The sequence below is a fragment of the Barbus barbus genome, assembly GCF_936440315.1.
Source record: "Barbus barbus genome assembly, chromosome: 43".
NCBI lineage: Eukaryota > Metazoa > Chordata > Actinopteri > Cypriniformes > Cyprinidae > Barbus > Barbus barbus.
Genome location: NC_136721.1, coordinates 21,688,352 through 21,703,799, shown reverse-complemented (window position 1 = coordinate 21,703,799; position 15,448 = coordinate 21,688,352). Strand labels below are relative to the sequence as shown.

General features: G+C 34.1%; 1 protein-coding gene across 3 annotated transcripts; it reads left to right on the top strand.

Annotated features, from left to right (window-relative positions):
- Nucleotides 1-4,525: 4,525 nt before the first annotated feature.
- Nucleotides 4,526-13,934, top strand: LOC306862422 (WD repeat-containing protein 41-like). 3 transcript variants are annotated; one of them, XM_079405222.1, is made up of 14 exons: nucleotides 4,526-4,599; nucleotides 5,033-5,105; nucleotides 5,902-6,017; nucleotides 6,729-6,777; nucleotides 7,814-7,942; nucleotides 8,016-8,078; nucleotides 8,195-8,306; nucleotides 8,952-9,014; nucleotides 9,228-9,329; nucleotides 9,418-9,593; nucleotides 10,480-10,601; nucleotides 10,680-10,765; nucleotides 11,444-11,580; nucleotides 12,910-13,934. In XM_079405222.1, the coding sequence occupies exons 2-14, from the start codon at nucleotides 5,058-5,060 to the stop codon at nucleotides 13,048-13,050; spliced, it is 1,344 nt and encodes a 447-aa protein (XP_079261348.1). In that variant the 5' UTR covers nucleotides 4,526-4,599; nucleotides 5,033-5,057; the 3' UTR covers nucleotides 13,051-13,934. The 3 variants fall into 3 exon arrangements, with proteins under 3 accessions (XP_079261348.1, XP_079261347.1, XP_079261349.1); XM_079405221.1 differs by having other exon boundaries at nucleotides 4,588-5,105; XM_079405223.1 differs by lacking the exon at nucleotides 4,526-4,599 and having other exon boundaries at nucleotides 5,083-5,105; nucleotides 6,729-6,827.
- Nucleotides 13,935-15,448: the final 1,514 nt, after the last annotated feature.

Below are 15,448 nucleotides of genomic sequence, written 5' to 3'. Positions count from 1 at the left end.
TTATACATAGAAAAAACTTAAATTTTGGATTCATCAAAATATCCACCATTAGCAGCTATTACAGCTCTGCATAATCTGGGCATCCGAGCTGTCAGTCTATTCAAACATTGACGTTGAATTGGCAATCAATTGTTGAAGCTATTAAGGTGTGCTGACCCAAAAATCTTTTAAAAACCTGGGCCAAGTTTAACCCATAACCAGGCATCACTGGCAAAGGGGCATGTCTGACTTTGACATGTATATATTGCCATTATTATGTTTTATTGCTGGTCTTCAACGATAATGTCAAGTTACTTTAATGTATTTGCACCAAAAAATGATAAGAATTTATGCTGATATCGTACAAAACGACACTTTGCCAGGGGTGTTTCCAAACTTTTGGAGGGCAGTGTATATATATATATATATATATATTCTGCTGCCATGGAAATGAGAAGCAACAAATATACAGTTGTTTTATCACAGCTGGACACAATAACACACTGCATCCAAAATCACATAATGTGTAGTAGGTAGGCTACATTTAGTTTGAAACATCGCAACTGTTAAAAAAAGTATATACATTCTATATATACATTCTATCTGCGTCTCAAATGACGCACTATACAGTATGCACTTATACACTATGTACTTATGCACTATGTACTCAACCATGTAGTGTATAAAGTTTAGGTTATTTTGTCATTAATAATCAGAGTCTGATAGCCCCTCCCCCTTTGCAACATAATTAAAGCTGCAGTTAAGTGCAAGAAGTGTCCAACATTCCACACTTCATATTTTTGGTTATTTAAGTGCATCATCCAGGTATTTAAAGTGGAATTTTCAGTGTGAACACATTACTCCCACTATTTATACTACAAAACATCTAGAATAGTGCATTAGCACATGATTTGTGATGCACCTTATGAATATAGGCAATATGACTGAAATTCGGACATACTTCCGCCAAGTTGCATGACCCTGTAAAGTGTCCATTGAATGCGCACTCCTGAATTTCGGTCATCTGGATACTTTTTTTGCCTACTGTCCCCCTCCCGAATACTATTGCTGAATGCAAAATTGAATACTTCCCTACGATATAGTATGTGAAAAAGAGCAGTATGATCAAATTCATCGTATTTAAAAAAAAACAGTAGGCAAAAAGATGACACACTACTTCCACCCAAATTCTGAAGTGTGCATTCGATTGACACTTTACAATCCCATGAGGCCATGGTAGAGCATTTATGAATGGTAATGCAGCCATGTAATTGATGCTGGCAGATCACGTGATAGTAACAACATGGTGGATGAAGTACATTCAAATTTCATTCATACTACCCATATTCATACCGTATAGACTTGAGAATTTTAATAGTCGCAAAATATGTTTGCCCACACCAAGATGCTTGTTGTAGGTGGTTTCCAGGGTGTTGCTATGCAGTTGCCATTGTGTTCATGGTTGCTAGAGAATTGTTTGTTGGTTTAAGATGTTGAGCTCATGCTATTTTCAAAAATGCACGTGCAACAGTGATTTAAAGTCTAGATTTGCATCTGCATTTGCTTGGTAGGGGAAAAACATACACACTACACACAAATCCCCTGAAGTGTTGCTGTAGTTTGTGTGTGTATAAAGCAGAATTTAGTGTGTGAGTAATACAGGAGGACAGGGTTGTGTGTTGCTCATAAATGAGTTTGTCTTCTCTACTCCGTCTCTGTATGGGAAAGCCTTATTGAACATCACACGCATTCCCCCTACAGTTTATAGCTGAAATCAGCACCTTTTAGAATAACCATCTATTCTGCTCTCGCCGGATGGACAGAAGCAGAGAGAGGAGAGGAGAAGAAATGAGAGAGAGAGAGAGAGAGAGAGAGAGAGAGAGGATGATCTTCCTTGTGTCCTGTTCTCTCTCTGAACTGAGAGCAGTGAATATGTTGAGTCAGAAAATAGAGGGTATTTCACTTTTCATGTCTAAGATGCCAGTATAATGACCAGATGCTGTGTGTTTTATATATTTGTGAACATAAATTTTTCATAGCAGCATTGTATTGGAATCAGTGTTATTTTATTTTTATTTTCCATAAGTTTCTGCAAGTAAATGCCAATTCAAAAGCATTGAGACTTTTGTTTTGTAGGCTATATAAAAATAATATTTTTAATAGTAAAACTTGAAAATGTAATGACTTTGTGAAAATGTTCACCCTTCAAAATCTAACTGACAGTGATCATTGTAATATTTGCATATTGCTCACATCAAGAAGGATAACTATTAAGGTAACTATAAAGACCTTATGCGCCAGAGAAACAAGTGTGCAACCAACTATCTTTAGAATGTTGTGTTTGATGTTTTTGCAGTAGCTCAGTATAGCTATTTCTGTGGTATTGCTGTCAAAGAGTAATTAGCTGGTGAAGAGGATTTACTTGTGTAGAGTTAACGAACGTTATCATGAGCATTGTAATATTTCAAGCAGGTATCATAACAAATGTCAGTAAACCTGGAAGATTGTAAAAGGAGCCATTCATAAATTGTTAAGATCTTAACTTCATGCTGTGGAAATACAAACCGGAAGACGGCAGACAATTTGTGCGTTGCTGAAAGGGGGCGTGGCACATAAGGTCACACCATGGCTTTTTATTTATTCAAATTTTTTATGGTCTTTCCTTTAAATTCTGGCTCTTTAAATTCAAGTTGATTCTGATTGGCTGTCAACGTTTTAATCTTTCATCAACCAGAAGAAAAATCATTCTGAAAGTGACTACAGCAATAAGGTTCCTCTGCGCATTATAATTATGTTGAGGACATCTTTAAGGCCCATTCACAGCAAAAACAATAACTATAAGGATAACTATAATCGTGTCCACACCAATGCAGAGGATAGTTCAGCAAAAATGAAAATTCAGTAATTAATTACTCACCCTTATGTCGTTTCAAACCAGAGACCATGTTTCATCTTCGGAACAAATTAAGTTATTTTTGATGAAATTCGAGGGTCCTTTCTGAGCAATGGAACTGAAACTTTTAAGGCCCAGAAAGGTTGTTAAAATAGTTCATGTGACTTGTGGTTCAACCATAATGTTACGAAGCTACAAGAATATTTTTTTGTGCGCAAAGAAAACAAAAATGACGACTTAATTCAACATTTCTTCTCTTCTGTATTATAGTTATCTTCCTTAGTTGATCTCCCGTATTATTCTTTATGCATACTGAATTATAACCTGTCTTTACGTTTTTACATTTATTTATCCATTTTATAGTATATTGCTGTGTTTTATAATAATAATATTAATAATAATAATAACAACAATAATAATAATAACAACTTTAAAAAAAAACTGTAATGATGTTTTCTGCCTGGCTGCTTTAATTTCTCTTGCATTTTGACTGTTCTGTTGTTTCTTTGCACGTTGTTCAGAGAGTTACATCTCCCTCCATCTCCTGCTACCCTCCCCTCTCTCTCTCTGCCCTTGAGTTTTTCTATTACCTTGTGGAAAGCACCTCGCCTGGCATGACAAGCGCAGCGGATTGACACTAAATCAGAAATCAACGCTAGAGCTCAGCATGAAGGTCACACTAGCTCACACACTCGTCTCTATGAGAACATCTGTGTGTGTGTGTGTGTGTGTGTGTGTGTGTGTGAGGGGGGGGGGGGGGTTGTCACAGGGGCCCTGTGGGATTTTGAGAGGGGCCACATCTCTGTAAGGTGAGGTGATGGTAATCCTCAAATAATTACTCCGCATTCACACACAGAGTCCATCACTCTCACTCTTTTGAAGACCTCAGGGAGAATGTAGCCAGAGAAAAGGCTTAAAAGTATTACTTTAATCTGTTTACTTGATTATTCAGTAGATGCCATGCCATACGATTACCTTTATACTATACTGTTGCCTTTATGCGTGTGAATAATACATTTGGGAGGAGATCACAGATATTAGTGATTGAATATACTGAAGTGAATCCCTGAAGCTGTGGCTAACCTCGTTAGTTTTTCAGTATTACAGTCATGCTCGACCTCAACAGGATTCTCGAGTTGGTGTATACTGACATCTAGCGGTGCCATGATGACCAGTAATAAAATAAAAAAGATTATTATTATTATTATTTCTTTTTTACAGGCAAATATATGCATGGTATCACAAATTATTTGGTTGTTATATATTATTATTACAACAAGAACAACAACAGAACAACAATATATATATATTTATATATATATATATATATATATATATATATATATATATATATATATATATATAACATAAAACGTATATAAAACGTAATAAAATAAAACATTTTGCTTAAATAATATTACACATAATATTCCAGATTATGTTTTGTTATATATATATATATATATACATACAATTAGTCACAATACCAACAATATAATTCAAATATAATAATATAAAACACGAATTTGCTTACAGAAAAAAAACACATTAAGTTTTGTTTTATATGCCGCTTATTTTGTTAAAATTTTGTTTATATGCCGCTTATTTTGTTTACATTTTGTTTAAACCAACCTGCAATAAAAGATAAACTGCAGACCTTTGGTGTTTTTCACTTCGGAAACACTGTGGGTCACGTGCGTCCCCTAGAAGCTTCCGTAGCTGGTCACGTGAGTTCTCAGATTGTTTGTAGTGAGCAGCTGATGTGAGGATGTCATGTATCATAGACGAATTTGGCGGAAAATTCTCTCAGAATGATTTTATATGAACATTTCTGATCATCGACGGTCATTTGACTCGTTTATCTGGTCTAACGGAAGTGTTTTTGGGTCTAAAGCAGAACCGGTGCGGAACTGATACATTGTATCAGACGCGTCCTGTCAGTCAAATCTTGCTACAATGTGTCGGTGTGTCACATATGTGTTCCAGTAGAGATTCAGATGACTGATTTTGTGTTTTAATAAAGACTCTTAACATCAGGAATAGCAACAGAATATTGATATAGAATATTAAAATCTCTGCCCGCCGGTTTCGCAACATGTAGCTACACTGATTTGTCTTGTGATTTATTTGCACACAAAATCCATTCGTTTGCATGTAAAGTCAGGTGCTTCTTTAAAAGACCACCATGCTGCGGTGGATTCTGGGTGGTCGGGAGGCGCAGGGAACAGTGGAGGTAAGTACAAGCCACAAAAAACTCTATGAAGCTGTCATGCATAGTATATTTAATATATATAACATATTAAATATATGTATGTATGTGTGTAAAATACTTGGATTACTTAAAATTAAATGTCTTAAAATAAAAAATATATACACTGAAATATATGTAATAGGGAAAGGTTAGGCTTGGCCAGTGTTATTTTAGTATCATTGATGTATAATATAGTTTTTGTTAATATTTTGAATTAGAATTTTTTTATATATATTTTTTGTGATTTATTTAAAGCTTTTGTATATATATAATATAATATTTTATCGAAATGTTGATTTTAGGGAAACATTAATGCTAATGTTGCTAATGCTAATTTATTTCAAGTAATGAAAATGGTTTTCTTTTTTATGCTTTTAGTTTGTTTAGACTTGTTTTAGGGTTAGAAACACAACAAAAAGAAAAACAACTGCAGGATTTAAACTTAAAGTAATTTGATTTTTGTTGATTTGTTTAGAAAAATGCCTGGAATAACACAGTAAAAACCTTTATCAGCCATGCATTTTAAAAGTCACAAAAACTCCAGTTTTGTGGTATGACTTATAAGTCCATATTATTGCCATTATTTACCAATAAACAGAAGATGAGAAGCTGGTTTCAGTGTCCAGTTCTCCTAAAGACTGGGCTTCTAGTTGCAGGAGGTTAGAACATTTATCAGAGAGAAGGCCGATGCAGTCCAGCAAACAGCAGTCATTTCAGCACATTCTGAGCTAGATTGAAGCAATGATTCGTTTGTCTATTATTTTCTCTCCGTGGGCAGAAGAGCGCGGCGCTGTTCATTGGGGAGGAACAGCCCAAAAACTGTTTCACGGAGATGCAGGTGCTGAAAGGACACTTTGACATTGTTCGATTTCTGGTGCAGATTGATGACTTAAGGTAAGCAATCCTCTTCTCCTCTTCTGCTGCCTCTGACCAATGATTGACAGCTAAGACTGAGCCAGATCCTCTCCAAAAGCAAACTTACAGAGCGTGACAAGAGCTTAATCATCACAGCTTGAGGGAGTTTGGTGTGTGTGTGTGTGTGTGTGTGCACTTCGACATACACTTGATAGTGTCCATCAGCTCTGGGCCTGCATGAAAACATCTGCACTGGAGGCCTTTAAAAAGCTCATGTATATACAAACACACAGTGCAGGGCTTATTTTTATTGAAGTGATGTAGAAGAGCATTTGGAAGTTTGTGTGTGTGTGTGTGTGTGTGTGTGTGTGTGTTACGGCTGGCTGCTCCTGATGATCTCGGCACAGGAGGAGAGTTTGAGGTGAGGTCAGTGTGCAGAACATCACTGATTGCTTTTAGAGTCCCGAGTCCTGTTTCTCGTCTCCGATTCCTTCCATACTTCCTGTATCTCATCCCTTTATCATAGTTTCCTTCTTCTGTTCTTCCTGAGGACCATTCGTTTCTGAGCTTGAGAGGTCAAAGGTCACTTCAGAATCATGCGATTGTTAAAATCCAATCAGAGCAGAAGATCTGTCATAGTGCAGGCGATGTTATATTTTATGTTTTATGATTTCTTTTAACCATTAAACTAGTGAATGGAAGTAAAGCATCATGCCAAGCTTTACTGAGCATCTGTTTTGTGATTGGCAGGTTTGCGTCTGCAGGTGACGACGGCCTGGTGCTCATATGGAATGTTGAGGCGAGCAGAACAGAACTTTATGAATATGCTAATTACATGTTAATGATATGGTAAATATAGGTCAGAAGTCAGCATAGTTGATTGTCTTTTGGTATAAATAATATTAACAATGTTGTTTAATGTTATTATTAATAAATTATAATAATTGTTATTATTAATCAGAAACTTTTTTACATTATGACTCAACAGTTCTTAAAATAAAATAATTATTTTATTTTATATATGTAAATTATTAAATATATCAAGAAACAAATTATATATATATATATATATATATATATATATATATATATATATATATGAAACATGATATTTTAATAATATATAATATTTTGTTATTACTTATTCTAAAAGTATTGTGTAAATAACATTTATATATATATATATATATATATATATATATATATATATATATATATATATATATATATATATATATATATATATATATAAATATATATATATATATATATATATATATATATAAATGTTATTTACACAATACTTTTAGAATTTTAACTACACAATATATTATAAACATGGAAAATATACAATATATGAGGTCATCTAATTTTATCATGTATAATTTTATTTATTTACACAAATTTTCAGTGTACTTTTTCACGCTAGTTTATAAATCTATAAAAATAAGTATATGGAATTTTCTTATAAAATATGAGCTTGAAACATTTTTAGGTGTTGTATAATATAAGTATTTTTAGCGTAATATAAAACACACACACATATGTACGCATGGGAGCATGTTATTGTGTGTGTGGGTTTTGGAGGGGGCAATGTCGCAAAATATATGCAAAATATCATTTCATAATGTTATATACTGCATGGTTGATTTAATTTATTTAATATTTTGAAACAGACTGTGTTCTATTCTTAATTAAATGGTTAATATTGATAACATTCATAAAATGTAAAAATGTTCAATTGTCCACTGTCATAAAACTATATTACATTTACTGTGTGACCCCAGCACTCAATATAAATGCAAAACCAGCATTTGTGTGTGTTTGTGTTTCAGACGGGAGATTGTTTGCTCGAGCTGCGCGGTCACACACAGCAGATCACTGCAATGACGTCATACTCCGTCATCAGAGGAAGAAACACACACGGCGCGCTCATTACCGCATCTTCAGACCGCACACTCAGTGTATCCTTTACACAAGCTTCTGCTGAAGTGTGTGTGTGTTTAGTGTTGATGCTTGTCCTTAATTCTGCAGCAGTTATGGGATCCAGATTCAGGAAACCGAGTGCAGAATATATCTGATCTCCAGTCCTCAGTGAAGGTACAGTATGTGGTGCAGATTGTTTGGATTGTGTGTGTAGACAGGCCTGTTCCTCTTTCAGTGTGTGTAAGTGGGTTTTGTGTGTTTGTGCTCTGATGAATCTGTCTGTTTTTCAGTGTTTGCTGGTGTTGGATCGTTTGGATGTGTGGCTCTCAGGTGGAAATGAACTGTGTGTTTGGAACAGAGACTTTGAGCTGCAGTCTAAAATAGTTAATCACAGCGATGCAGGTACACACACACACACACACACACACACACACAGATAAATAAATATACGAATGATGTTCATGCAGAGCATATACAACAAAGAACCATCTGTCCAAGACCGGAGACACACTACTAAACAGAAAACATCACTACAACACATGTTGCTATTAGTTTTTATAAGCTTAAAGGGGCAGTGTGTCATTTCTGCAACATCAAACTACTTTTATACTCACCAAGGCTGCATTTATTTGATCAGAAATACAGTAAACAGTAATATTGTGAAATATTTTTACAATTTAAAATAACTGTTTTCTATTTGAATATATTTTAAAATGCAATATATTCCTGTGACCAAAGCTGAATTTTCCGCATCATTACTCCAGTCTTCAGTGTTGATCCATGATCCTCCAAAAACATTCTAATATGCTGCTCAAGAAACATTTATTATTATTATGCTAAAAACAGCTGTGCTGCTTAATATTTTTGTGGAAACTGTGGTACAATTTTTTAGGATTATGCAATGAATGAAAAGCATTTATTTGAAATAACATAATTCATCCTTTCTGAATAAAAGGTAAAAAAAACAGCTTACTGACCCCAAACTTTTGAACAGTAGTGTATTAAAAAATATATATATTTAAAAAAATCATCTGCTTTATTCTAAAGGCATCTCAGCCATGGTGGAGTTACCGAAGAACTTCATTGCAGCTGCCATGGATAAAGAGATCGGTAAGAATTTTTCAATTTTCAACAAATATGAAAAGATTTACTCTCTGCAACAGCAAAATCTGTTATGGTCCACGTAAATCTTAATTTCAAAGCTCTGTTCAGTTAAAAAAAAAAAAAATTAGTAATGACTTTTATGTTATTAAAGCTTTTTCATATATATATAAGTTTGCTTGTAGGCAAATGAATGATTTGAAGTTGTTTCTGATGTTCCAGTGATATTTAAGTTGAGCCTGTCTGGATCAGACATTGCGGTTATGGCCATGCGTCATCTAGCTGACCATCGGGACACCATTCATTCTCTCATCAGCATCAACGGTGACACATTGTGTATCACATACACATTGAGATCATTTTCTGTGTGTTGAGTATTGTTGTGTTTAGTGTTGGTTATTGTTTATCTCAGACGGCTTGTTTGCGAGCGGCTCTCATATCGGTGAGCTCATCATCTGGGATTCAGTGGATTGGACGATCCAGGCGTATGAGCACATTCTGTGGGAGGAGCCGGCGGGAGACAGCCAATCAGAGGTCAAACTGAAACAGATCGAGAGATCCATTCAACACATGAGCACAGATGGAGAGGTGAGAAACTGACCTTCCAATTTAAATGATCAATTATATATAAATTAGACACCAACGGTCAAAATTTTGGAATAATTCCTTTTTTTATGTTTTTGAAAAGTTTCTTCTCCTCACCAAGGCTGTTTATTTGATCAAAAATAAGTAAAAAGAGAAATATATTGAAATTATTATTACAATTTGAAATAACTACGTTCTGTTTTAGTACGTTTTAAAATGTAATTTATTCTTGTGATGCATTTTTATTTATTCTTCAGTGTCACATGATCCTTCACAAATCATTCTAATAAGTTGATTTGCTGCTCAAGAAATATATTTTTTTATTATTATTATAAATGTTGAAACCCATATTTGCATCATATTTTTGTGAAAACTGTAACATTCAAAATTCTGGGGTATGTAAAGTATTTGTTCATCAAGGAGGCATTAATTGATCAAAAGTGACAACAACGACATTTATAATATTACAAAACATGTTTATTTCAAATAATTCTTGTGAATCTTCCATTCATTAATTAATCCTCAAAAAATGTAGCAGAAATATGAAGCAGCACAAGCGTTTTCAACATTGATAATAAGAGATGTTTCTTGTGCAGCCAATCAGCATATTAGAATGATTTCTGAAGGATCATGTGACACTGAAGACTGGAGCAATGATGCTGAAAATTCAGGAATAAATTACATTTTAAAATGTATTAAGAAATGTAATAAAAAATTTCACAATATTACTGTTTTTATTCTATTTTTATTGAAAGCAGAAGAGACCCCTTTCAAAAACTTGAAAAATTGCAATTATTCCAAACTTCTGACTGTTAGTGTATATCATATAAATGATACATTACAATTATATCTTGCATATTTTCCTTACACAGTTATATCTCTGTCTCAGTATATAGTGGCGGCTGTAGGCAGTGGTCTGTATGTTTTTAATGTGCTGATGAAGAGTGTGGTGGCGTACAGGAAGATGGCCCATGATTCGAATGTCTTACACACCATGCTGCAGGAGGACGGGTACGATACGCCTCAAAAGAACTCCTCCAAAACATCCCTGTGAAGCATCTGAGTAAAGCGAAGTGTTCTCTGTTGTAGGCACTTGATGTCGTGCTCTGAGGATGGTAGTGTGAGGATGTGGGAGTTACAGGACCTCCCCCTGCCCGCTGAACCTGCCTCCTCAGGTGAGCAGGACACAAACACCTCGTTCCAGCCTCTGTTCTTTCCATCCATCCATTTTTATCTCCGAAATACCTTCTTCTCACCCTTTCCTCTTTCCATCACAACCCACATCCTTCCTTCCCGCATTCTTGTCCTCTTTCTGAAATTGATCCAGATGCTGCCACATCATCATTTATTTTGCCATCCTGTGTAGAGGATGTGTGTGTGTGTGTGTGTCCAGCTGCTGTAAAACCTTTTCCTAAATGAGGTCCAAAACTACCACGAATATTTAAATGGACAAAAAACAACTTGGGGTTGTTCTTTAATATCCCATAATACAATTGCTATTAATATTAATTAGTAATAATTGTGATATTTAAAAATGTATTTAAGTATATGTTTTAAATTGCAAGGATTATTAATATTTTTTATTTATTTTAATATTAAAAGAAGTCTCTTATGATCACCAAGGCTGCATATATTTGATCAAAAATACAGTAAAAACAATAATATTGTGAAAAATCTTAAAAAATCTTACTGACCTCAAACTATTTATTTATTTCTCATACTTTTAATTATAAAAAAAAAAATGAATTTAAGAAATTTCTGACTGAAAACAGATGCTTTTTGGTTTCATTAAAAGTGTAAATAAATCATTATTTTATTTTAAATTATCATGAGTTTAATGTTTTCTCTTTCAGGGTTTTTTGGGATGTTTGGTACTTTTGGCAGGTCCAGTAAGCAGGCAGGCCCTCCTGCCAAGAAAATCCCAGAAGTCCCTGGTCTGCGCTCGCTGGAACTGATCGGCGATCTGATTGGTCACTCTGGAGCTGTGCAGGTACAGTATGAGGGTCATGTGAGATAAACCCATGGATGCAGACATTTGAGATTTTTTTCAACTAGTGCTACAGAGTGTTTTTCTCGGCCTAGTTTTATGAACTAATTTTAGATGAAAGCATTCGATTTAGTTTGTAGAAACTGTGTGCTATTAGGAGACATTGATCCTGGATGAAGCAGAGAATCGTTCTGACCTGCAGTTTAATTAAAGTTTCTGACAGAGTGAAGGACGTGATCTACATACAAGTCAACTTACGCATTGATCATCTGACATGTGCTCTGTCTCTCACAGCACACCCATCACATTAGCATTAAGTTATTAAGTCATATTGCATGTTTTCAATCAGCTTCAGGGAGTTTTATTATGGCTTATCTCAGTGTGTTTTAGGCATGCATATAAAACATTGAGTTCATTCGAAAAGAAGAAGCTTTGTCATCATAAATGAACAACATTTTAGTTTTAGGTGAACTTATTGTAAGGCATGTACAGTATCTATTATACATTCCAATCTAGGGATATGACCAAAGGCTTATATCATGATACGAGTAATTTTATTTCACAGTAATGATATATATCACAAGTTATTTTTCTTGTAAATAATGTTTAAAATAGGTTGATTTAGTCAAGAGCGCTTTGAGATTTTCTCTATTTTGTTGTTTGATTAACATCAATGGCACAGCGGGAATAGACTGCTGTCACTTTAAGAGCTGCCCGGATCCAATATAATCTTACATGTTTTCTTTCTCAGCTGTTTGACCTGCTGTGTTTACAAGGATACTTGCAAAGACGGGCATTTTGATACATAAAAGTGTGTATTTTACAGTTCAAGGCCTATAAAGCAGCAACAATAACTCTATTCAATATATATATATATATCACTGCCTGCAAACAGGAGCCACAAGTTAACTTACAGTAGCTTTTTTTAACTGTAAAAGACAGGAAGAGAGGGGATGAAAGGGGTGGAGGACAGGAAAAGAGGGGAATAGAGACACCATCTAATGACCCACACTTCTATTATTAGTTCTGTGTATAAAGTGTAAGAATGCTGTAGTTCCTGTCGCTGCTAGAGATCGGCTCCAGTAATGCCAAGGTCACAGAGCGCCACATACGACTACTGATAAAACCATTGCCTTGAATCTACTGAGGCAGCAAAACAATGCAGACACTTCAGCTACATAAAATCTAATTTCATGCACAAGTGTAAATTCATTATTATTATTATTTACATGTTATTTTAGTGCATTGTTTTTGGGGTGGTTTGGGTAATTCAGACGCTTCAAAAGTTTGAATCAACACAGTGCAAGTAAAGGAGTGTGTGTTGTGTTGCAGATGTTTCTGAGTTTTAAGGAGAAGGGTCTGGTCACCTGCTCCACCGATCACCTGCTCATCATCTGGAAGGATGGAGAGTTACAGTCTCAGATCCGCAGTCTTGCCGTCTTCCAGAAACTCGAGGAAAACCAGGAACTGTGACCTGATCTTCAAACCCTGTCCATCATAATCATCATCTGTGAAGCTCAAAGTCTCTCTCATGGCCCGGGGTTCAGGTCCTGTTTTAAATACGAACACCTTTCTTTGCCTTACTAACCATCTTCAAAGCTTTGTCACATCAGTGTTTTAACATCACATTGTTTCGGTATGATAAAATGCTTATGGTGTTGTGATTTTTAATTTGATGGTTTTATGAAATCAGTGTCTTATAGTGAATGTAATGATGTGTATATTGCGATTGTGTTTTATGTAATTTTAAAACTGAATTTTTAAAAGTGCAATGATAACACTTTACAATAAAGTCTCATTTGTTATAAATACTGTTGTTCGTTAGTTCCCAGTATATAGTTATTGCCAACTAAAACTAAATTATTAAAAAAAAAACATTTTAGTTATATGGTAACTGAAATATATTTTAAAAAGTATTTTATTTCAGCTAGATGTCAAACATTTCTCATTTTCATTTAGTTTAACTGGATATACTAAAATAAAAAGAAATCAAAATGAATAATATATAATGATATAGTAATAACTTTGAAGTAAAGTTCATTTTTGGTTTGTGGCTAATGTTAAATGAAACCAAGATAGTAAAGTGTTATCAGTGTGATTCTTGAATGTATGCTTGTGCATTTCATTTAACTGACAAAACTGATTAAAGCTTGGTGTGTCTAAATTCAATCAAAAGCACTTTATTGCAAATGTTTATTTTGTGTGTCTCACAAACACAAGGGTTTCAGAGTTGGAGTGGCGACAGCAATGCAGAGACAGAATCAAACAGAAGTAAACAAAGCAAACAGACATTTTATGCAACATAGAATCGATTTTTTTTGTACAACTGACAATAAAATAAAATAAAATCCTTTGACAAAACAAACCTGTTAAATGGCCATTTTTTTTCTTTCAGTGACGTATTTGTTAAATAAAAAATAGTTTATTTACATTTGCGCAAGGGATGATGCTAGTGTTCATTCCCCGTACTTCAAAAATACAGTAATTGGCACAAAATCTGCACTCGACAGTTCAGTTCACGCTCGCTAATCGAACAAGCCCTGCCCCCAGTTATGATGTCACTGTGAGGTCATCGTGGTATGCTAAAAGGGAGCCCTTTGATCGTGACGGATAACACTTTAAAAAGATTCACAAACGTTCAAATTTGACTATGGGCTGATCAGTCATGAATTATTACACAAAGGATTTTTTTAATACTTTAGGTAGTGGATAATGAACAGATAATGAATGGAGCCTGAGTGATTCTGCCACCTTTCCACTGAAGATAGGAAGTCAATTTAAATCTGAAATAAGATGCAGCTGAAATTAAAAACGAGCCTAATGGGTGATACACTAACCATCTCCAATTAAATGTTCTGGCTATCAACAGCATTTATGGCAACATATTGACTTCAAATCAAAAATAACTCTGACTCGCCTCTTTTTTTTTATTACTGTAAAAAATGAGACCAGCATAACATCAGTAGTGCTTAAATCCACTTAAAAATCCACCAGAAAAATTGAGACATTTTTATTTTTACAGATATAATAATACTATAATTATATTATTATTATAAATATGAACTTTATATTTTTGATTTTAAGCCCTCTGGAACTTTTAGGTACATTATTTGCTTGAAATTTTTTTTTATTTGAACTTCTATCACGATTTTTATCTTGATGAGAATATTCTTTTAATTTAGTCAGTATTTCATTGTCATTCATTAATTTCAGTCAGTTTCTAGTGTAATTTTGTCAATAAAAATATTTTAGTTGACAATAAACGTCAAACCAAATATTCAAATTTGAAAACTGTCCTTGATATGAAGACTAATATATATTGCTGTTATGTCGGTGCTAATTCTTTATGCTTTAGTTACTCATTCTACCAGTTTTATATAAATATAAGCTTTACATGTCTGATTTGAAGTCATCTGGAACTTTTAAGTAAACTACAGTAAGTACTATATTTACTTAAAAAAATAAAAAAAAAATAAAAGAGGGATGAGTCAAAATGATTTTCTATAGTAATCAACATCATGCTCCAAATACTGTTGATGAAACATTGAAGCCACTTTTCATCATCACTAAACATTCAACAACAACAAAAAAACCCACCAGTAACCAAATGAACCAAAAACCACCAGAACAACTACTGATCATCATGTTAATATTTGGAATGAAACAATCACATGGTCACATTGTACAGTCACTCCGTACTTCAAATCAGGTTTATGATGAATCTGAACGAGGAGCATTTTATTATAGAGATTAAGGCATGGACCTGAATATTCTCTCTAAACTCTATACATTTATATTCATATCTGTAAAAAAAGTCCATAATTCATAATCAAAACATGTGAGCTTAAAAAGGGTATTCCCCGATTACATT